We start from the raw sequence: 22,630 nt of genomic DNA on the forward strand, positions 1-22,630 counted from the left end.
TGCCCTTTCTGGGGGTGCGAGACGTGCCAGATTAATTAGAAGGTAAATAATAATCCAAAGACAAATTACGCACGTACGTTACAACCACTTTGTTTCATCAAACCTCTGTATTTTTAAACATTAAATATTTTTTTACGATTAATAACCAAGAAGGTGCAAGGCTGCAGTACAGGTTTAAGAACCACTTGGTTTAAAGATCATTGAGAACGGATGAAAATTGAAGTGGGGTGGGGGGGGGGCTAGAATGTGAAGGGGAGGGACTTGACGATAACGAGGCGGGGCTAGAGGGGTAAAGTGGGAGGGGCTAGAGGGTTAAGAGGAGGGGTTGAAGGGTTGAAAGGGGGGGGGGGCTGATTTTGGGGGGCCTCGTCGTCATCATCAGCCACGATCAATCCACTGCTGGATGAAGGGGTTCGTGGGCGCGTCTCTCGAAAATGAACGTCGCTCCCAACCCCTTCCTGCCCCCACACGGACAGCGCGGCGAACTAAATAATAAATAAACTATTCCGCGCGTTTCGGAGCATTCAATAATTAAACAATGCCGCTCGCCCTCTCGACTGTACGTTATTGTGCGCGCGTGTCGGCGGATAGGCGGTGGCTGCAGTCTCGTTATTGTTCTGCTTAATTGTCATGCGTTCATTTCGTCGCGTTTAAGTCGCTCAACTCTTGGGTGGGTTGCGGTAGTTTTACTCAACTAGATAACGGCGACTGGAAGGAGTTAGGGGAGAGCTGATGTAGCACCGTATTGAAGTATATATATCATGTAGTAGTTCGCGTATCTGTGTGTGTGTGGGGGGGAGCGGTGGCGCAGCGGTTAGCGCGCTGCGCTACGAAACCGGCGACCCCAGTTCGATTCCCGCTCACGGGACCAACGCCGGTGACGATTATCTGAACCGGTTACTGGGGCCTCTCCTCCCCTAGGTCGACTCAAATTCAAATGAGTTAGCTGGTGCGGTGTGTAGCAAACAGCGCCACTGGGGAGACAAAGGCGGCCGGGCGTGGTGTTGGCCACCCACAACCCCCCTTCGTGTACCGCGCCGACCTTCATAGGTGCTCGCTGAGAGCACTTGCCCCTACAGGCTATGCGGGGAATCTTTGTATTTGTATAGGGGGGAGGGGGAAGACAAAGGCGGCCGGGCGTGAGGACGACCACCCCACCTCGTGCGCTCTTCCGGCACTTGCCCCAACACCCCGTGCAGGCTACACGGAGGATCTTTATCTTTGTATAGGCGCGGTGTATAGCGCATTGCGCAACGCACCCGGCGAATCCGCGGTTCGCTTCCCGCTCGCGGGTAACGTCAGTGGCGAGCCGATATATCATCAATCTTATCATATCATCAATCTTGTGCTGGGGGCTTAGTGAGTGCGCTGTGTTAACAACAACAACAACAACCCCTTATCAGCACGTGGGAGACAAAGGCGGACGGGCGTGGTTTTGACCAAACCACCGCCACCCTCATTTAATAGGCGCTCGCTAACCAGCACTCTCTGTAGGCTACACGGGGGTGAAGGGGGGGGGTCTTTGTCCTTTGTATGAGTGTGAGTGTGTGTCATATACTGTAGGGGTGTGGTGTGTGCGTGGTGGCCACTTTGGTGTTTGTGCGCTCCTGGGGCTCGTGGGGGGGGGTTAGGGTTTTAGTAGGGCTAGCGGCGAGCCTACAGCTTATAGGGTTTTAGCAGGGCTAGCGGCGAGCCTACAGCTTATAGGGTTTTATTCGGGCTAGCGGCGAGCCTACAGCCTATAGGGTTTTGTTGGGCTAGCCGCGAGCCTACAGCTTATCGTCAACTACTCGCCAGAGCTGGCGTGGTGGGGGGTTGCGTTTCGTGCTTTGCGTCTGCAGCCTGCGCTGGCGTGGAGGGGAAGCAGCCGCTGTGCAGGGTGATTATGATGATCCGGGCGCTGGCGAAGAGGCGAGCGATGCCGCTGGGGTCTTGTCAGCCTCGGGGCTAGAGTTGGGTCTGTAGGTGTTAGGGTGAGGAGGCTACATCTCTTGATGTCGGGGTGTAGCGCTTGCCGGTTAAGGCTAGGCTCGGGGTTGCAGATCGGGTTAGAGCGTCTTGGTCGAGTTAGGGTTAGGTTCAGAGCTCGCAGTAGGAGATAGCATCCAGGGCGAGTACTGCACCCAGGAGTCGTCGTTAATTTTCATGCGCACCCTTTTGGACATCCATCACTGAAGCAGTGCAATGTTGGCGTGACGGACTCGAGTGTGGACCTCATTCTACATCCGTCCATTGTCACGAATAAGCTGTCGCATGCTCTAGCCGCTCACCTTCCAGTACGGTACTTCTGAAGATTTTTTTTTTATCGGGGTCCAGGTTCGATCCCGGGTTACCCGGGGGGTCAGGAGGTCAACGTCAGCAGCAGCATGGAGCCCCTGCACCCGGCCCAGGTGACCGTCCGCGCGGCCGCGGGTCGCTCCGTGAGGCCCTATCGCAGCGAGCTGGCCTACCTACACGCCATGAAGGAGGACCTCGCCCAGTGGCTCAACGTCATCTTCTCCGACGTGGCCTTCGACGTCTCCGCCGACAACTTCACGGCCACCTTATCGGCCGGGTGGCCCCTCTGTCGCCTCGCCAACGCCGTGAGCCGCTGGGCCGCCGACTGTTCCCGTGCGCGGGATCTTGGGCAGAGCTCGAACCCAGGTCTCGGGGCCCATGGGCTGCCGTTGAGGGGTGTCCCCACAGAGCTTGCCCTCCCCGTGGCCTCGTCCTCATCCTTTAGTACCATCTCGAGTTCCAACAACAACAACACCTTCCTAACCTCCGCCAACACCACCGGTTCGTCGCCCACTTCATCATCGTCGTCGTCCTCTTCACTATTCTCATCGTCGTCGTCCTCTTGCAACTGGAAGAAAGGTCTGAATCGGAGGTCGTGGCGTAAAGACGAGGAGGTTGATGTTGAGGAGGAGGAAGAGGAGGAGGTGGTGGACCAGGACGATGTTGAGAGGTCCAACGGCGTCATGGAGCAGAGGGCCACTTTTGCCGCTCGAGATCGGGTGGCAACTTTCTTGGGCTGGTGCCGCTCGGAGCTTGGCGTTCCAGAACATCTCACCTTCGAGACCAACGACCTCATGGAGGTCGGGCGACAAGATCGGCGAGGGGGCGGGGAACGTCAGGTGGTCTTGTGCCTCCTGGAGGTGGCGAGACGAGGTGCCCGAATGGGGGGCCCTGCTCCCGAGCTGGTCATGTTGGAGAGGGACATCGAGGTGGCCGAGGCTCTGGCCGCTGGCCAGGAGGTCCCAGTGGTCGGAGTCGGGGTCGGGGCGACAACGAGACCAAGGAGCTACGATTTCAAGAATCTCGACCTGATGGTGAGTTGAGTTTGTGCGCGTCGTGTGGACCGTCTAATCGTATTGCAGGGGTCGCGATATAAGGTGTGCGAAGTGAGTACCGAAGTGGTTTTCATGCGGAGAGACTGGACTGAGCTCTCAGCTATCGGAATGTGGTAAAGGCGCAGCTCGGCAATTACTTGCTCACTCTACTGCTGGAGGAAGAGCCTGCACGAGAGGAAGTAGATCCATGAACTATGAATTACATCGAACCGACGAAATCGATAAGAGTGCGCTAAACATTAACACCACGGTAGCACCTCAGGAATGTGGAATTTCCACAGTTAGATGCTAAGGGCCACGTTCTGCAAGTCACCACGGATATTTGTTTGAGCAGGAAGACCCTGTGGTTATATAATGTACAGTACTGTGAGCAGTAGTCGATTGACAGATTGTTGTGGAGGGACTGGCCCCCGACATACCAATGTGGACATTTCAAAGAATGTTGTATCGATTCGCACAGTGTTTGAACCAGGACCGACTTCGACAACAATCCTAAAAAACAAACACGTTAAGTTTCCGTTTACTGCACATAGTTGGGGGCCTGCACATGGCACAGTGGTCTGCCCTTGCAAATACAGTAACGTATTCAGCCTGATGCGGGCCATACTTCACCAGGCTGGTCAGTGCGGTCCGGCGAAGTGAGGTGCAACAGTAAACATTTGGTGCACTGCCCTCTGATGCCCGACAGCTGCCAAGACGTGGCAGCAGCACGAGACGCCCTGTCAATCATCAATCGTAGCTTCAGAGATCTGCCATGCACTATCGGGAACATTCCCGTATATTTTGGTCATAAGGCCAATACAGTCAGTACAGTATGGATCAATTCCTGTGCCTAAGGGTCATCAGAGTCCACTTTGCAACGTTCAAGTGCGTTTGTCATGCTGAGGAGCCAGACACTTGAATGATCACAATTAGAGGTTATGGTCCTTAATGGTCACTACTTTCAAGCAAGGTCGAGTGCCGCTGATATATATATTTTTGTGTCAGATGTTTAACTCAAGCGGAGACACGCGTGTGAAGATAATGGGGATTGTTGCTTTGTATCTGATATTGACAACCTGTCTCTTACGCTGCGGAACAGTGATACAGCGGTTCGCATAAACTATTAATCCGACGGCCCGAGTTCGATTCCCGAGCACGGCTAACATCAGTGGCGAGTGATATCAGAATTGGTCGACTGCCCTCCAGCTCCACCCCCAAGCCATACTGAGCAGCGTGGTGAAGTATGGTCAAAGAAGCCCCCGTGCCCGGACATGAGGCCTTCATCCATTTGTGGATTTAAATTAAAGAGGGTTTTAATCATGTTTATATGACCTCCATCTGTTGATGTGCAGTACAGTAAATGTCCCATTGCTCACAGTGTGTTATACAGTGCTTATCTCAGATGAGTTAGTGGGAGAAATTTCACAATAATTGCCTTTTTTTCCCCCTAGTGCCATTCCAATTGTGCTATCGGTGGTGCCGTAACGCAAGCCAACAAAGCACCCATTAAACTCTCACAGAACCCAGATTCAAACCCAACATTTCAGCAGTTGTCGGCTCAACGATCTGACCGCTGAACCACCCTGCCTCGACCGCAAAATCTTTCTGATTGAGAGGGGGTAAAATACTTATTTCCCTCATTAAAATGCAAATCAATTTATAACATTTTTGACATGCGTTTTTCTGGATTTTGTTGTTGTTATTCTGTCTCTCACTGTTCAAATAAACCTACCATTAAAATTATAGACTGATCATTTCTTTGTCAGTGGGCAAACGTTCAAAATCAGCAGGGGATCAAATACTTTTTTCCCTCACTGTAGATGAGAACCAGAAAGCTACCCTTCAGGGTTGTGCTGCACCCTCGGCAGATAAGTGCTTATTTTACTGACCTTGGAGGAATGACAATGACGATGACAGGGCCGTCAGTAGGGACCCAATGATTCACTTCCCTGTATTATATTCAAATTGTGGTGAGGATGATAGCGCACACACAGTGGCCGCCTCTGCCCCTCTAGAAGGGTGCTCTCGAGAGCTTCCTTTCGTGCAGTCCCTTCTGCCAGCGGTGCGTGTGAACGAAGCAATTGCAGGGCTGCACCCTTGCTTTCTACTACAGCGGCTGCAAGGGGGCGTTACGTGAACCAATTACATACAACGTGTATATGTACAGCCCTTTGTCAATCCACAATTGAACGAGAGGGGGGGGGGGGCTTTCACCACACACCACGTGGTTCGTTGGCATTATTTGACGTCCGCTTCACCACGCTGGTCCGTGCGGGATGATAAAGGCGGGGCGGGGGTGCGTTAATGTCTAGGGCAGCATAGAAGTGCAGTACAACAGTGGATTTTGCTGCACTGTCCGCAACATACAATAATTATCGTGTAGACCATATCGACTCTTAAACATCAGTGATTGGACACGGGTAATTGTAATCTTTAAGAATTTACATTAATCGATGGAACGGCGCGCTCACTCGTGAGGCTTTAGCTCGTGATGCCAATAATAGAAGCCGTTCTGCTCTAGCAATTAGAGCAATTAAGCTGTATCCTGGCCATCTGCTAATGATAGCCTGTACTCTGCTGATGATGATATACTTCCCTTTATTATTATTATTGCGAAGAGTGGGCGTTTGAGAGCGGGATTTGTCGAGTTAGAGCTCACAGAATTCGAGTCCCGCGAATGCACGTTGCAGATGTTCCTTGAGTTCAAGTTAGAGTGGCGTAATTATCAACTGTTAGTGCATTACATGCGTTCGTGACCCTGAGCTGGTGATTGAAACTCCACATTCCCATGGCAGGGGCCAGTCTGTAGGAAAGCCACTTCATATTGCATTCATATTACACCGCACAATACAATTTAGATTGGTAGAGCTTATAAATGTGACCGCATCTCGATGTGCTGCACAGAAACAGTTTGGTATATTTGTTTATAGAAAGAGGCAATCGGTCATGGGTAGAGGTGTAATCAGAAAGAACATCTTAGGCCTGGACTTGGAACAGTGGCAGGGAGTCACTAGCACGGATGACTATGGGAAGGGAATTCCCAGACCATGCAGGCAGCAGACATCAATGAGTGACCTCCCACTGGGCGAAGGTTAACCGTGGGCTTGACAAGCTTCAGCATGAGTTGGTACAATATAAACCCCAAAAATAGACTCATCAGCTGCGTCAGTCGCTCATCAGAGGAAAGATAAAAGGGCAGTGTTTTTTTAATTTCCTCTGCCATTGAATTTCACGATTCAATTCCCTTTCCTCTCTTTTTCTCCAGCCTCGTGTATTATTTATCTGTTTTTTGTAGATCTCGTTTGTACAATTGTTTTTACACCCCATGTGCCTAAATGTAACATTAGCATTTTACAGTACTTGCATATCATCACCATTGTCAGCAGCAGCAGCCATGGTCAATCCACTGCTGGATGAAGGCCTGCCCAGGCTGTCACCATCTCCCACAATCCCGCGGTGCAATAAATAAATACATCATGTTGATACGTATTGAACGATCCGGTGCATGTATCCTGCAAGAATCAATAGGAATCGATTAATCGCAGGTGTCATCGTATCCCCTGCGCATCACTGCTGAGCATTCAAAGTATCCCCCACACCAATTCAAACACCCATCTCCACCACTCTCCCCTCCACTCACCGACCCTGCACTTTAGCAAGTCAGGATGATTTAATTGGCAGCTGTAAACGCCCTAAGCCTGTAGCCGTGAGACGCTGACGCATGTATATTCATAACGACGCCAAATTAGGCAGAATCTGTGGCTCAGACGCTGTGGACCAAGGGAAAGACATAAAACACGTGTCTCCATGTGGAGTTGTGCATCGTTTTATGTTTTCGCACGCACTTGAAATGTTACGGCTGTGTGGAGTTACACGGTTGTGCTGCTGTACAGCACTCCGATGTGTTTTTGGGTTGTGCCGCGTGTTGTTCAGCACGATGGCCGACGTTTCGCACCACATTGTGGCCGCTTTTACGCTTCTTCACGTTCCTAAAGAGAAGCACCCGCCACACGGAGCGAAACGCCAAAGGACAACACGTGGCATGACCCGAAAACGCATCATAATTATTTTAGTAGACAGAATACATAGATGCATAATTAATATTTCCCCGCATGGGATGCCTTTGTAACTCACAAACGCTTCGGTTGCCACTTCTGGGCTTTATTTTGCCTTATTAACTTCATTGTGACGGCTGTCGGCGAACAATAACGCCTGTGAGTGGTGATCGGGGGTAAAACAAAACGCAAAGAAGAAAGCGCCTCGCCGCCAATGAGCCGTGCCCTTTGTGTAACGATTCACGCATTTTGATCACTGGGCTCCCCAGGGGCCAGCCATGAAAGTTTCCGTGGCCACCACCCAATTGCCCCGGTGTCACCAGCACGCGTGTGCGCGCGTGAATGTGTGTGTGTGGATCGGTGTGGGGAGCGGTGGTGTAGCGGTTAGCGCGCTGCGCTATGAACCTGGCGACCCGGGTTCGATTCCCGCTCACGGCTAACACCAGTGACGATTATCTGAACCGGTCCTGGGCCTCCCCTAGGTCGACTCAGCCTTAAATGAGTACCTGGTGCGGTGTGTAAACATCGCCACTGGGGAAACAAAGGCGGTCGGGCGTGGTGCTGGCCACCCACCCCCTCGTGTGCCGTTCCGGCTTTCATAGGTGCTCGCTAACAGCACTTGCCCCTACAGTCTGTTAAGGCTATACGGGGGATCTTTGTCTTTGTGGATCGGTGTATGCGTGAATTAACAAAGGCAGCCACTTGTGCCACCGCCGATGCCTTTTTATGCCATTGTGTGTATTTTCCTGGCCCGGCACTAGATACCTAAAGCCATGTTCCGCTCAACAAAGTCACCGTTTCCTCCATCTGGTTCTGTGGCGGGGACGTACAGCGCTGGATATCGGCCGCGGTGCGAGGGGGAGGCACTCATTCAGCCGTGGATTCACAAAAGGGCTTTAAATTATGAACAACGTTATTGACACTTGTTTGAGAACGAGCACAAATTTATTGTGCAATTGACGAAACCGAATGCTTTATCTCAATGCCAGATGGTGGGACACTCTTAGGGCCGCTCTTGAAGGAGGTGGCATGTCAACTGTTGAGTTAGCCGCGGGATCTGGCATTGAGCTGAGGCGTTGGCATCGACGACTTTGGCCATGGTGGCGTAGTGATCTTGAATATCATCGCTAATGAGATGGTAGATTATTTATGAAAACTGAACAGGCCGGGTGGTGAAGCTACTTGAACACTTGCACCAGCAGTGTACAGGCTGAGAAGATAACCTTGTGTGCGTGCGTGCGTGCATGTACGCATGTTTATTGTAAATCCAAAATAAGGCATAGTTTACAAAGGCGAGTCGCCTTGTGTGTGAACGCGCTGTCAGTCAAGGCGAATGTAACCTTTTAAAGGAAGGAGCTGGAAACTTGCAGTGCCAGTCCATTCGCCACGGTGGCGAGATGTTAACTACCTTGCCTGGTATTCAGGAGGTTGTGATTTCGATGCTTGTATATTTGCAGTTTGCGTGTTCTCCCTGTGGTGGCGTGGATTTTTCTCCGGGTCCTCCGGTTTTTCCCTCCACATGTACAAACATCCGCAGAGAGTATTTCGCTGTTATAAATGTCCACATGATAAGCCACTTAATTGAGCTATCATTTGTGGCCAGGTCGCTTCTGAAAAATAACTGTACAGTATAGCTCAGTGGGCCTCACCTGGTAAAATAAAGAAAAATAGGAATATATAAATTCCTTTAGATACACCACAGGTGTGAACCTCAACTCATCAATGCCCGCTGATGAGTTCCAAGAGTGCGAAAGCACTTCAAATGATCCTTGTTGCGCTAAACAACTGAATCATTGGCCACGACTTGCTGACTGGATTTGGCATGCTAAGGAGATCTAAGAGTACGGCTGGGCTATAACTAGAAAGGTGAAGGATTGTTTGCTTTCAGTTCATAATTGTTGACTGTATGTTAATTCTGTTTTTGGAATCAAAAAAATTCGTACAATAATACTCTTCAGATGTGTATACAGTGAGGGGTGGAATGGTGGCGCAGTGATTAGCACACTGCACTATGAACCCGACGACCCGAGTTTTATTCCCGAACACGGCTAAAATCGGTGATTCCCTGCCAACTCGTACTGCCCAGCGTGGGGAAGTATGGTTAAAAACCCCCCATGGTCGAAGGTTTCATGAACCATCAGTGGATTTACATATGCCGAAAGATTCGTCTTAATCAGTTATCATCCTGTCGATCCGGTGCTGAGAACTCAGGAGGTTCCTACAATCACGTCCCAATTTACCGTACCGTATTGTACTCGAATTAACCAGGCTAGAGAATTCACGAAGTCACCATCAGTCTGGGCCACCACAATGCAGAGGTCGCAACCGGGTACCCGATACCCGTACCCTGCCCGATACCTGGGTACCCGTACCCGGCCGGGTACGGGTACCCGTTTGCGACCCTGGTGCGGCCGGGTACGGGTACGGGTAGGCCGTGAGTCACTGGTGAGTAACCGTTTGTCACTCATTTCCCAACGTCTTGTCTCTTCTCACAATTCAAGTTCCTAGAATCAACCCACCCGCGCCTGCAACATGGCTTCATCCCAGAGGTCGCAATCAGGTACCCGATACCCGTACCCGGCCGGGTACGGGTAGGGTGCGACCCTGGTGCGGCCGGGTATGGGTAAGGAATCAAAACCCGTTTGCGACCTCTGCCACAATGGTACAAGCAATACAAGAACACTATAAAAGTTACGCACGGCTACGAAGCGAAAAGAATTCAGCGTAACGAAAGAAATACACAAGAGCATTGAGACCGGTGCCGTTCATTGCAATGTCTGGCGATGTACTGTATAACATCGGTGGTGTGGGTTTTAGAATGCGGTCATGGAAATTAAAAGTTTACACATCTTTAGTGTGAGTCTGGGCAGGGGAAAGGAGGTGGTTGGGGGGGGTAAAAGGATTGGGGAGGGTGGGTGGAAGGATTGGGGTTTGGTGGGTGGGTGAAAGGATTGGGGTGGGTGGTTGGATGTATTGGGGTTGGGTGTGTGGGTGGGTGGAAGGATTGGGGTGGGTGCATTGGGGTGGGTGGCTGGGTAGGTTTGGGGGTGTGAAGTGAATGGGATGACAGTAGAGGAGACAGCAGAATCTCCCCCCCCCCAAAAAAATAAACGACGTCACCTCAAAGCACCGCATCGCCCTAGCAACACACGTGTGTGTGTGTGTTGCGTGTCCGTCTGTGACCCGGGTTCGATTCCCGCTCACGGCCGCCAACGCCGAGTGACGATTATCTGAACCGGTCCTCTGGGTCTCCCCGAGGTCCGACTCAGCCTCAAATGAGTATCTGGTGCAGTGGTGGGAGACAAAGGCGGCCGGGCGTGGTGCTGGCCACCCACCCCCTCGTTTGCCACAGCGCCGGCCTTCATCGGTGCTACTCGATACCAGCACTTGCCCCAACAGTCTGTGCAGGCTACACGGGGGATCTTTGTCTTTGCACTGCACAAGGGCGAGAAACTTTTTTTTTTAAATAATTAGTTTTGGCTGCGTTAGCAGCTCGGAGCTTTTACGTTAAATAAAAACAAAAGTGCCCTTGGGTTTGCTGGAGGGCAAGGAACAGTACGGGTCCCATTTAAGCTTGTGAAATTGTACGGTCATGGTAACGATTGTGGACAACAACATCATCGTCATCATCATTAGCCATGGTCTATCTGCTGCTGGATTGAGTCGTCTCGAGACGGAACCCGTCCACCCAGCTGTACGCACGGTGGACGTGGCGACGTTGCATCAACGTTGGGCAAGTGGTTGGAACCATTTCGCCCAACGTTGGATCAACGTTCAATGTTTACTGGGTTCACCGTCCCTCGTTGTCTCGCGTCTCCAGTGGCTGCTGGGTGACGTTTAATCCATCACATGCAGTAGGACAACGTATAACGTATACAAGGTGCTTCAAAAAATGTTAACACTTACATGGGACTCTCGTTTTTAATGGAAAAAGAACGGATAATACACTGTCGAACGTGACTTTTCCGAAAGAACCAAAGAGTATGGATTCCTGCAGTTACGAAAGCTTCAAATCAAGATTCGCCCTTTTAAATGTCGTGCAAATGCAATGGTTTGTTCTCACCGCGTGCGATTCAATGCATGCGCCGTGAGCTTTATAAGCGGTGCCCTGTGATGATTCGATGCGTCGTTAACTCCCGCAGCGCATATGCCTCGGAAGGTTGAGAGGAGGGTTGTATAGGTGAACTTTTAAGACTTAAAATATTGTACGCAGGAGTAATTTTTGCCATTGCTGCAGTTCAGCCAGAGAGCTGAAATGTGGAGATGCAACGAGATAAAAGCTCCTGCCCAGTGAATGTAATTGCATGCAGAGGATGCCTGCAATTTGGTGCCGGGGTAGGGTAATAAGTAACATGGACATTCGCAATGAAATATGGAACTAATAACCACTGTAACAATGCTTCACCCCCACTGTGCATATCACCCGAGTTTTGTTTTTATATGAATAGAGTTGATGTTAATGAGTTAATTGAATGCAATGCATGTTTATTGTGTGGCATGGTATTGCGTCTCGCCGTCTGCTCTCGACCAAAACCACGTGTGCACTGGAATGCTCCCTTTTTAGTTTGGCTCCATGTTGGCCCACAGAGAATCACTGCGCTGCCAGAACAACTGACCTACCTCCATCATCCCCCCCTCCACCACCCCTCTCACTCCCCCCCGTCTCCACTTACCCACTCTCCCTCCCACCATCTCAATCCTATCCACTGTCTGCCACTTGCCCGCTCTCCCTCCCGCCGTCTGTCACTAAGCCAGTATTCCCTTCAGCGATCTCGCCCGCAACGCCGTCTCCCACTCACCAATCTCCCTCCCACTTAGTCTCCAACGTCTCCCATTGACCCATTCTCCTCCACACCATCTCAATTGCCATCCACTCAATCTTCCATTGTCTTAATCCGTGCCACCGTCTCACTCAAACCACACAACGTATCTCTCCACAGTCTTCAGTAACCCTACCAAATCTCACTCCCGAGTCTCGGCCTTCCATGTCCCGGCCACCTTCCCTCCCTGTCAACCCTGACGAGATGGGCGCATTCCGAGTATATTTTTCGTGGTCGAAATGTTAATATATGCACTTTTAATTAACATAATTAAAGTCGAAGGTCAAAAGAGCCTCCCTGCTCAAGCAACAACAACAACAACCGCCATTCGCCACTAAGTGGCAGTGACGTCACCACGACGCTTGTGCCAGGCCATGTGCACTTTGAGGCCACGTGAAGTGTCGAACGCCCGCTGGCAGGAGGTCACGGGGCAGACCCAGGTGCCACGGGTCGACTGACTGAGATGACCGAGATGACTTGGTAATGCACCACCTGTGCCCCCTACTGTGCCAACTTGCTGTGCTTTAGCCACCTGGCGCTCCGCTCGTTGTTTTGAGCGTCGCTCTTCCGCCCTCCATTGTTGTTGGAGGGCGACTGCCTCCAACTGCCCAGTAGCGTCCTTCACGAGCCTCCTCCACAGAGGCCGATCTTGACACCGCTGGTACCAGTCATTGGCATATCCTTTCAAGCGAGCACGGTGTGACGCACATCCCTGTTGGTGACCCTGAGCCAGTGGTCAGAATTCCACATTCCATGGCGAGGGCCAGTACATCTGATTAAACAACCGCCGTGAACTTTCCCACAAAGTGGTATGAAAGTTTTCAATTGGGATGCCGGGTTGTGTCAAACCCATCAACCTGCATTTCAACGGGCTACTTTCTGATCGTGAGTCAAGCACATTTAACCCAACTGACAGCCTGCCTGATGAACTCGATGGGTGCTTGCAAATGTGATCAAATCCAGCACAGGGAATGCTGTGGTGTTATTCCTTGGGCTAATCACAGATCAACGTAAGGCGCTTGGAATTACGTACAGCATCTACGCGGTCCGATGTCTCGAATCTATGTCGATTTCCTCGATCCCTCGACACACGGATCGCACCGCGCGTGCAGGAGTTGATGTTACAGCCGATCAGCTCACGATGCAACAATCCATCTAGCACCAGAACTGATTTCATCACTCCATCTCCGTGGTTCGTTGTGACCTCAAGCATGCTCCCTCCATGGGCCCGTCCAAGCCCAACGCCACTTTTGTTAATGAGTAACTCGTACAGTGTACTATGTACGGTACAGTACTGTATGCGTTTTTTCTCTAATGCATGAGTGTCCCTTTTCGCAAATCTCCTTCCAAGCACGCAACTCAAGATGCTTGCATTTTTCAGTTTGTGTTTCATTCTCTTCTTGGTTCTTTCGGTAAAGTCACATAGAAGGGAAATAATAAAATAATAAAACATTTACATAATAAAATAAAAATTCTCACGACGTTTCGGCCACAAAACAAGCAGCCGTGTTGTGCCCGAAACGTCGTGAGAATTTTTATTTTATTATGTTTTCTTTTTATTATTGTATTATTTCGCTTCTACGTGAATTTACCGAAAGAACCAAGAAGATGAATCCCTGCAGGCACGAAAGCTTTACATCGAAATTTCATTCTCTTCATAAAAGGTGAAACACTGCGAAGTAGAGCGGGCTTGTTGGGCAGGACGCGTCGCTCAGAGGCTTCGTGAAGGCCACTGGCCGAGGCTAACGACGGAACAGCAGCCCAGGGAGGGAACCCGCCAGAGGGCACGTCCACTACGGGAGACGAGCACAGGTGCTGGGTGGATTGTTACATCGCTCATTCATGCGCAGGCTCTGGGTGTAGTGGTGGATCGCGAGGGCTTGCGGAGGCGTTCGTTCCGCAATGGATAGATCGTGGCTGATGGTGATGATACACAACATGCAGTCCCATGCATGCCAGTGCGTGAGAACCACGTGAGATCGCACAGTGCCACACTCCCTCCTTCACCAGCTCCCCTCCCAGCATAGCCCGGCATCAGGACTTTTACCTACAATGGCCATAATAGAGAAACGGGGACGAAAGCTTTCTCCATGTCTCGGAGTGGTGTTCTCTGTGTTGTTGTTGCTGTTGACCGATGTCCTTTTAATTCCCGAATGCTGGATTGCGAGAGGCTGCGCAAATGTCTCGCATTTCAAAAGGGCATTCGAAACTGTCTCCAAGTCGCTGGAGCGAGTTGTGAAGTTGACTTTTTTTATTAATCACAGAAGGGCACTTGTGAAACATTATAATGTGCGAAGCTCGTCAGTGTGGGTGTTTTTATCTTCGGTGTGTGTGGGGAGCGGTGGCATAGCGGTCAGCGCACTGTGCAACCGACACGGTGACCCGGGTTCAACGCCTGCTTATGGCCAATATCTGAATCGGTCAGGGGCAATCCCCTCGTTCGACTCAGCTTTCGAATTAATAGCTGGCGTGGTGTATGAACATCACCACTGGGGAGACAAAGGCGGCTAGGCATGGTTCTGGCCACACTACTCGCTGGTGAACCGTGCCAGCAATCATAGGTGCTCGCAAGCAGCACTTTCGCCAACACTCTGTTAAAGATTGCAAGGTGGAGGATCCTTGTCTTAAACTAGATTCGAAGCTTTTGTGACTGCAGGAATTACTCTTTGGTTCTTTCGGCAAAGTCACGTAGAAAATAAAATCAAATAATAATAGAATACGACGTTTTGATTGCAACACAAGCAACCATCATCAGGATAAGAACGAATGATAAAACGCAGACACGGAAACAACATAGGCAGACACACATGCAGAGAGAGACACACACAAAGACACACTGAGCGAGACACACACCAAGATAAAACACAGACACGGACACAACATAGGCAGACACACATGCAGAGAGAGACACACACAAAGACACACCGACCTGTCTGTGTTTCCTTGGTGTGTCTCGCTCGGTGTGTCTTTGTGAGTGTCTCTGCATGTGTGTCTGCCTATGTTGTTTCCGTGTCTGTGTTTTATCATTTATTCTTACCTGATGATGGTTGCTTGTGTTGCAATCGAAACGTCGTATTCTGTTATTATTTGATTTTTTCTACGTGAACTTTACCGAAAGAACCAAGGAGTGATCCTAGTCTTGTTAGCACCTGGCAGAGCAAGTGCTGTTATTAGTGAGCACCTATTAAGAGCAGCACCACTTTGCATGGACAGCACAGCCGTAAAAAAACACATGACCCCCAATTTTTCCAGCTTCTATTTGCAAATCGAACGAGGCTCATTTAAGGGGCCGGGCTGGCCAGCTTGCTTGTCACATCCTGTTGTGCCGCCCCAAGCATTATTTTTAGTGTCTGCCATGCTTGTAAACACCTGGCTCCCTTGTCGTGGCCGTTGGGATTGCCGTATTTGCTCCCTGGAGATAAGAAAAAAAACATCCTTTTCCGATCACTGCCCCAGGGCACTTCGTCTGCTGGAGGCTCACCCACGCTTTGATTACAGGCCACTCACAGTCTTCGGCAAAAACAAAATCAATGGGACGAAAGGAAAGTGCTTTAACGGGCGGGTTTCCTGCTCTCAGGGGCGAGGACCCGTGAAATTAAACCACTCCTCCTGTTAGGAACCGTGTGCTGTCTAGTGGCTCTGGTTGAGTGGCAATGATTGCAAAGCCGTTGTTTTAAAAGACGCAACTTAAAAATCAAAGAGTCCTTCGTCTTATTTTGTGTGGAGGTGGGGAGAATTGTTCCCAAATTTTATCCCGATTTTGATATCAGCGTCGTGCCTCGTCATGAGATGAAAATAGTATTTGGATCTCACACAGAGCAGTCGCATGTCTTCATGCTCGAGACGGAGGAAGCGGACACCGCAGAACTGTTTCTGAGATTTACGTCACGTGGTTTTTGTTCCACGCGGTCAAGGGCCGCACCTTCCCACCACATGAGAGGAACGCATGTTCATGGCAGCCAAACTGATATTTTCATTCCCAGAAGTGGAAAAATTTGCCACATTTCATTACGGAACCTAATTTTGTGGCAGTTTATTTGCGCAGTCATTGGTTGACCGAGCTGAGACCATCAACTCGCTTGAGGTACCCCGTATAATCACAGGCGGTGGCTGAAACCTGGATTCGAATCCAAGATCTCACCGGTGCCGACTCAGGCATCCACCCGACGGCCACCTCAATAGCCACAGAACCCTTGCATTGTAGAGATGTGCCTGATGATAAGCTCATCTTCTTGGTTCTTTCGGTAAAGTCACGTAGAAGGGAAATAATAAAATAATAAAAATTCAACATAATAAAATACAATTCTCACGTCGTTTCGGCCACAACGCAAGCAGCCGTCCTCAGGTGAAGAACAGGTCTGTCGGAAAGACAGCGTCTGAATGACAGACCTGTTCTTCACCTGAGGACGGCTGCTTGCGTTGTGGCCGAAACGTCTGTATTTTATTATGTTTTATTTTTATTATTTTATTATTTTCCTTCTACGCGACTTTACCGAAAGAACCAAGAAAATGAATCCCTGCAGTCACGAAAGCTTTAAAAAAATTTTTATATTAATCTCTCGGCACGTAGACTGAAACGTCGGGCATCATTGCGGCAACAACCCGAAAACACATCCGCGAAACCCTTACGCAAGACACCAATGCAAAGGCTTACTCATGAGGCGACATGGGCTTCTGCTATAATGGACATGGGTATAATGTGATGGGGTGCGTGAGTGCTTGTCAATTATTAATGGGGTGTTTCGAAAAGGGCTCTCCTCCCCACGCACGCGACCCGACCCGGGTGTAGTTTTACCGTTTTACCGTGGGTGCTGCTGTTAATGTCCATAAGAGGCTTCGTGAGTGGAGTAATGTGATGGAGACGTGCGATGATGTCGCTTTATATTACCCGTGTGTGCGCGCGAGGATGATTGCGGTCTGCACTGCGGGCAGCAGCAGGAGCGCAGCACAGCGCTTAGTGCGCTGCTACAAACCCTGCGACCATGGGTTCGATTCCCGCTCACCAACGATAATAATGGCGAACATTTCAACCGGTCCTGGATCTTCAATAGGTCGCTTCAAATGAATAGCTGGTGCGGTGTGTGAGCATCGCCACTCGGGAGGCAAAGGCAGCAGCTGGGCGTGGTGCTGGCCACCCAACCCTTTCGTGTGCTGTGCCGGCCTTCTTCATTGTTGCTCGCGAACAGTGTTTGCCCCAAAAGTTTGCTCCAGGCTACGTGCGGGGATCTTTATCTTTATCCTTGTTCCTGCATGCAGGTGCGCAAGGCGGTGAGCGTGTGCACCTGCCCGGCTCAGTTCCCCGTGCGGCGCGTGTCCGACGGGAAGTACCGCGTGGGGGACTCGAGCACGCTCATCCACGTCAGGGTCAGTGACCAACCCCCACGGCTACCCACCGAGGGCTGCCTTTATTATTATTATGTTGTTGTCACAGTGATGACAACAATGACACTGATGATGATGATGACGATGATTTTGGGAGTGGTGATGATGACATTGATGATGAATATGGTGACGATGACGTTGGGAGTGGTGATGATGACATTGATGATGAATATGGTGACGATGATTTTGGAAGTGGTGATGATGACATTGATGATGAATATGGTGACGATGACGTTGGGAGTGGTGATGATGACATTGATGATGAATATGGTGACGATGATGTTGGGAGTGGTGATGATGACATTGATGATGAATATGGTGACGATGATTTTGGGAGTGGTGATGATGACATTGATGATGAATATGGTGACGATGACGTTGGGAGTGGTGATGATGACATTGATGATGAATATGGTGACGATGATATTGGGAGTGGTGATGATGACATTGATGATGAATATGGTGACAATGATTTTGGGAGTGGTGATGATGACATTGATGATGAATATGGTGACGATGATTTTGGGAGTGGTGATGATGACATTGATGATGAATATGGTGACGATGACGTTGGGAGTAGTGATAATGACATTGATGATGAATATGGTGACGATGATTTTGGGAGTGGTGATGATGACATTGATGATGAATATGGTGACGATGACGTTGGGAGTGGTGATGATGACATTGATGATGAATATGGTGACGATGATTTTGGGAGTGGTGATGATGACATTGATGATGAATATGGTGACGATGACGTTGGGAGTGGTGATGATGACATTGATGATGAATATGGTGACGATGACGTTGGGAGTGGTGATGATGACATTGATGATGAATATGGTGACGATGACGTTGGGAGTGGTGATGATGACATTGATGATGAATATGGTGACGATGATATTGGGAGTGGTGATGATGACATTGATGATGAATATGGTTACGATGACGTTGGGAGTGGTGATGATGACATTGATGATGAATATGGTGACGATGATTTTGGGAGTGGTGATGATGACATTGATGATGAATATGGTGACGATGATTTTGGGAGTGGTGATGATGACATTGATGATGAATATGGTGACGATGACGTTGGGAGTAGTGATAATGACATTGATGATGAATATGGTGACGATGATTTTGGGAGTGGTGATGATGACATTGATGATGAATATGGTGACGATGACGTTGGGAGTGGTGATGATGACATTGATGATGAATATGGTGACGATGACGTTGGGAGTGGTGATGATGACATTGATGATGAATATGGTGACGATGACGTTGGGAGTGGTGATGATGACATTGATGATGAATATGGTGACGATGATTTTGGGAGTGGTGATGATGACATTGATGATGAATATGGTGACGATGACGTTGGAAGTGGTGATGATGACATTGATGATGAATACGGTGACGATGACGTTGGGAGTTGTGATTATGACGACGATGATGATGGTGACGATGTTTTTTGGAGTGGCGATGATGATGATGATGGTAACGATGATGACAGTGATGATGGTAACGATGATGCCACTTGACTGCCCCGCAGATCCTGCGCAGCCACGTGATGGTGCGTGTGGGCGGAGGCTGGGACTCCCTGCAGCACTACCTGGACAAGCACGACCCTTGCCGCTGCATGTCCTCGGGTACACCAGTCTCTCTGCCTGCCTGCTCACCCACGCGTACTCCCGTTCACCCACTCACCCACTCCCCGCCCGCTCGACCTCCCATTCCCACCCCTAGCCCGCTCATCCGCTCTCCCGCGCTTCCATGCTCACGTACTCTCCAACTCACCCACTCCTCGCCCGCCCGCCCGCCCGCTCGCTCACTCTCCAGCTCACCCATTGACCTGCTCACCCACTCCCTGGCTCACATGCCCACTCGCTTGTTTATGATTGATTAGGAACGATCGGACACGTGGAGTTACCGATAATAAGTTGCAGTTAACGAGCAGCCGTCACATCTTTATATTCCGAATTTTATTCCAATTGTATGGTCGTGTAAAGTGGGACAGTATGAGATGGCGACGGTGGCATGGGAAGGTCTTCATCCAGCAGTCAATAGACCACAGCTGTTATATGTTTATAATTGTTTGTTATTTGACCAATATTAATTTTACCAAGTTATTTGATATTTCACACTGCTTTGGATTCCCACTGCTACTGCAGTACACTCGTCGCGAGGGCAAAAGTAAAACATAATCGATTTGCGAATTCACGGTGTGAATCGTCAAATCCGCTCCTCGCAGGGTCAAGGGTTAATGCGCTGCGAGCGCTTTCTCTCGGGCGGCTGGGCTCGGCTGATAGCGGTGTTTATTTTGCGTTGCTTTGTGTCACTGTCAGCTCACCGCCGGGTCTGGCAGCAGCAGCAGCAGCTGCAGCAGCAACAGGAGACGGACTTCCAACGTAGCCCACCGTCGAATCCGTCGCACTCCTCCCCAAAGCGCAAGGCGGAACCCAATCAGGATCCACCCTCGCGGAGGTCAACCACCCGGACGGCCCCATCGCTGTCCCGGAGCTCCACCCCGCTCAGGTGACAAACGCCGTCGTTTTCATCAGTCGCCATCGCCGTGTTCGACGGTTACTGTCATCGTCGTTGTTGCCATCGTCGCGCTCATGTTCATCTCCGTCGCTGTCATCATCATCATCACCGTCATCATTATGGTTTTTGTCATTACTAATCGTTGTTGTTATCAACATTCATCATCATTGTGGTCAACGTTGTTGTCATCATCACAGTCATTATCATTACCGTCATCATGTTCAACATCATCATCAACATTATGTTCGTCTTGGTTAACAATAAGAATAATTTTCAGTCAACTTCTGGACAAAGGCCTCCTCATGCTGCATTGACCATCTGGGTTGTTTGACCATACTTCACCACACTGGTCACTGCGAGATAGCATCATGAAACCGTGAGAAAGGGCCGCCAGCTTGTGGGAGGCTTTCATCCAGCAGTGGAGTGCTGATGAGCCATTGGACCGGCTCTAGATACAGGAGACAACTTAACCGAACGCTTGCGCCCCACAGGACGTCACCGGTTCCCACGTCCCCTCTCGCTGCCTCCAGGTCGCAGGCCGAGAGGCTCAGCGTGTCGCACAACGGCCCCTCGAGCCCGAGATCCCGTGACCACAGCGCACCCCCAACCAGGGACCACACGGATGGGCGGGGACCCCCGCCGGCCAGCAACGCCAGCAAGGGGGGCACGCCTAAGACCTCTTCGCCCAAAACCACAAACCGCATCGCTGCCGCCCCCACCGCCACCGCCGCCCCCACCGCCGGGACCAGGCCTCACCGGGACAAGACGCCGCGCGGCTCGCCGCCGTCGGGCATCGCCGGCGTGCCACCCGCGGGCCGCCGCCAGAAGGAAGTGGTGATGATGGTGAACCGCGAGAAGGACGGTCACCACCTGCTGACACGGCTCGAGCCGCGGCTGGCGCCGCGCCGCGGCCGCTCGCATCCGGGCAACCTCCCCGGCGCCCGGCACGAACGCGGCGACGGTGCCGAGGACGAGTCGGCTTCGGCGACGCCGCCGCTGCTGCTGAGCCCCGGGTGGAGGAGGGCGGCGCGGGACGATGGCGGCGGCGGGGGCGGCGACGCCGCGGACGGGCTGGGCGACAGCGGCCGCTGGTCCCAAGCGTCGACGACGTCCCCGACGACGAGGACGGCGGCGGCGCGGGCGGGGCCCACGCCGCCGCGGCCGAACCCCGACTCGGCGTACGCATCGAAAAACTCGTCGGCGTCATCGCTGGTCGCGGCCCGAGTCGTCGGCGGCAACCACGGCGCCGTCGAGCGGTCTAACCAGCCGGTGCGGCCGCGCTCGCCGCCACTGGGGTCCGCTACATCGCCGGCGAGGCCGCGAGCCGGCGCCGGTGGGACGCCGGCATTGCGGCCGCCCCCGATGCGCCGGCAGAGTGGCGGCCCGACCCCCAGCCGGGTGGAGCAGACGCTGCGGCTGGTGCGCACCAAGAGCGTCCGCAGGAGCAGGCGCGATTGGCAGCCGACGGCGGTGGCGGTGGCGGTGGTGGCGCCGGGCGACGGCGCTGCGAGGGCTGGTCCGCCCGATGGAAAGAACCCACAGCAGCGGCCGGTGCTGAACGGACGTCCAATAAAATCGCCACAGAAGCCGGGCAAGGCGCGGTCGGACACTGCACATGCGGCGCTTAGCGCGACCGCCAACGGAGTCCGTGACGTGGAGGAGACGCCGACGGTGACGGTGACGGTGGCGCCGTCACCGGAGCAGCAGCCGCGGCGCGCGGGGCAGCAGCAGCAGCTGCGGAGGCCCGACCGTGTGCCGTCCTTCTACAAGCTGAAGCTGCGGCCCAAGATACGTCCTCGGACAGACCGCGTGCCCGATGCGTGCCCGTCCCGGATCCCCGCCCCCAACGGCGTCCTTCCCAGGAGTCGCCGGACTCCGCCGAGATCCCCGGCACAGACGGCGTCGCCAGCGAAGGGCGCGGCGCGAGAAAGAGCCCTGGGTCAGGAGGCCACGAGGGATGAGGTTGCCGACGAGTCGTGGGTTTAGGGATTTTGCGGTGGCTGCTTGCAAGGTGTCCTCTTTGAATTAACGAACGCGGGGAGGCTGCGGTGTCTTCTGCTGGGGGGGGGGGTGGTGGGGGTCCTGAGCCAGTGGTAGAAATTCTACGTTGCTGTGGCAGCGATGAGTCCCTCCGGTGAGGATAGGTCGCCACCTCCTGAAGTTCATGAAGCCAGAGCATATCTTGGGTATACGAAGAAGAAGAAGAATGTATCACAATACCGGAAGCAGGGAGAACTGCGTGTTGAGTGGTTTATTCTGATTTTATTGAAAAAATAACAATAACCAGGGCTTTTTGTGGGCCGGGAAAGAATGACAGATGTGACAGGTGTCCCAAGAGAGCTGCGTCAAACAGAGGACAATGCAGGACAGGTAGCAACCCTAGGTGAGGATGGTGAGACGTGACGATTATGATTGCGATGTTAGTGGTGGTGGTGGTGGTGATGGGAAATGACCAATGGGTTGTTTTCATCGCCATCAGCGATGGGTTTTCCTGAGTTGCACGTCA

General features: G+C 51.6%; 1 protein-coding gene across 1 annotated transcript; it reads left to right on the top strand.

Moving 5' to 3' along the window:
- The first annotated feature begins 1,885 nt into the window (after positions 1-1,885).
- LOC144945455 (uncharacterized) lies at positions 1,886-22,129 on the top strand. Its single transcript, XM_078873971.1, has 6 exons — positions 1,886-3,311; positions 17,446-17,553; positions 19,133-19,229; positions 19,926-20,115; positions 20,616-21,098; positions 21,207-22,129. The coding sequence occupies exons 1-6, from the start codon at positions 2,367-2,369 to the stop codon at positions 22,108-22,110; spliced, it is 2,727 nt and encodes a 908-aa protein (XP_078730097.1). The 5' UTR covers positions 1,886-2,366; the 3' UTR covers positions 22,111-22,129.
- Positions 22,130-22,630: the final 501 nt, after the last annotated feature.

The sequence above is a fragment of the Lampetra fluviatilis genome, chromosome 37 (genome assembly GCF_964198595.1).
Source record: "Lampetra fluviatilis chromosome 37, kcLamFluv1.1, whole genome shotgun sequence".
Classification (NCBI taxonomy): domain Eukaryota; kingdom Metazoa; phylum Chordata; class Hyperoartia; order Petromyzontiformes; family Petromyzontidae; genus Lampetra; species Lampetra fluviatilis.

Coding starts and splice junctions, on each gene's coding strand:
- LOC144945455 (XM_078873971.1), top strand. CDS start 2,367: ATGGAGCCCCTGCACCCGGCCCAGGTGACCGTCCGCGCGGCCGCGGGT. Junction 3,312..17,445: donor TCAAGAATCTCGACCTGATG/GTGAGTTGAGTT, acceptor TCCTGCATGCAG/GTGCGCAAGGCGGTGAGCGT. Junction 19,230..19,925: donor TTGCCGCTGCATGTCCTCGG/GTACACCAGTCT, acceptor TGTCACTGTCAG/CTCACCGCCGGGTCTGGCAG.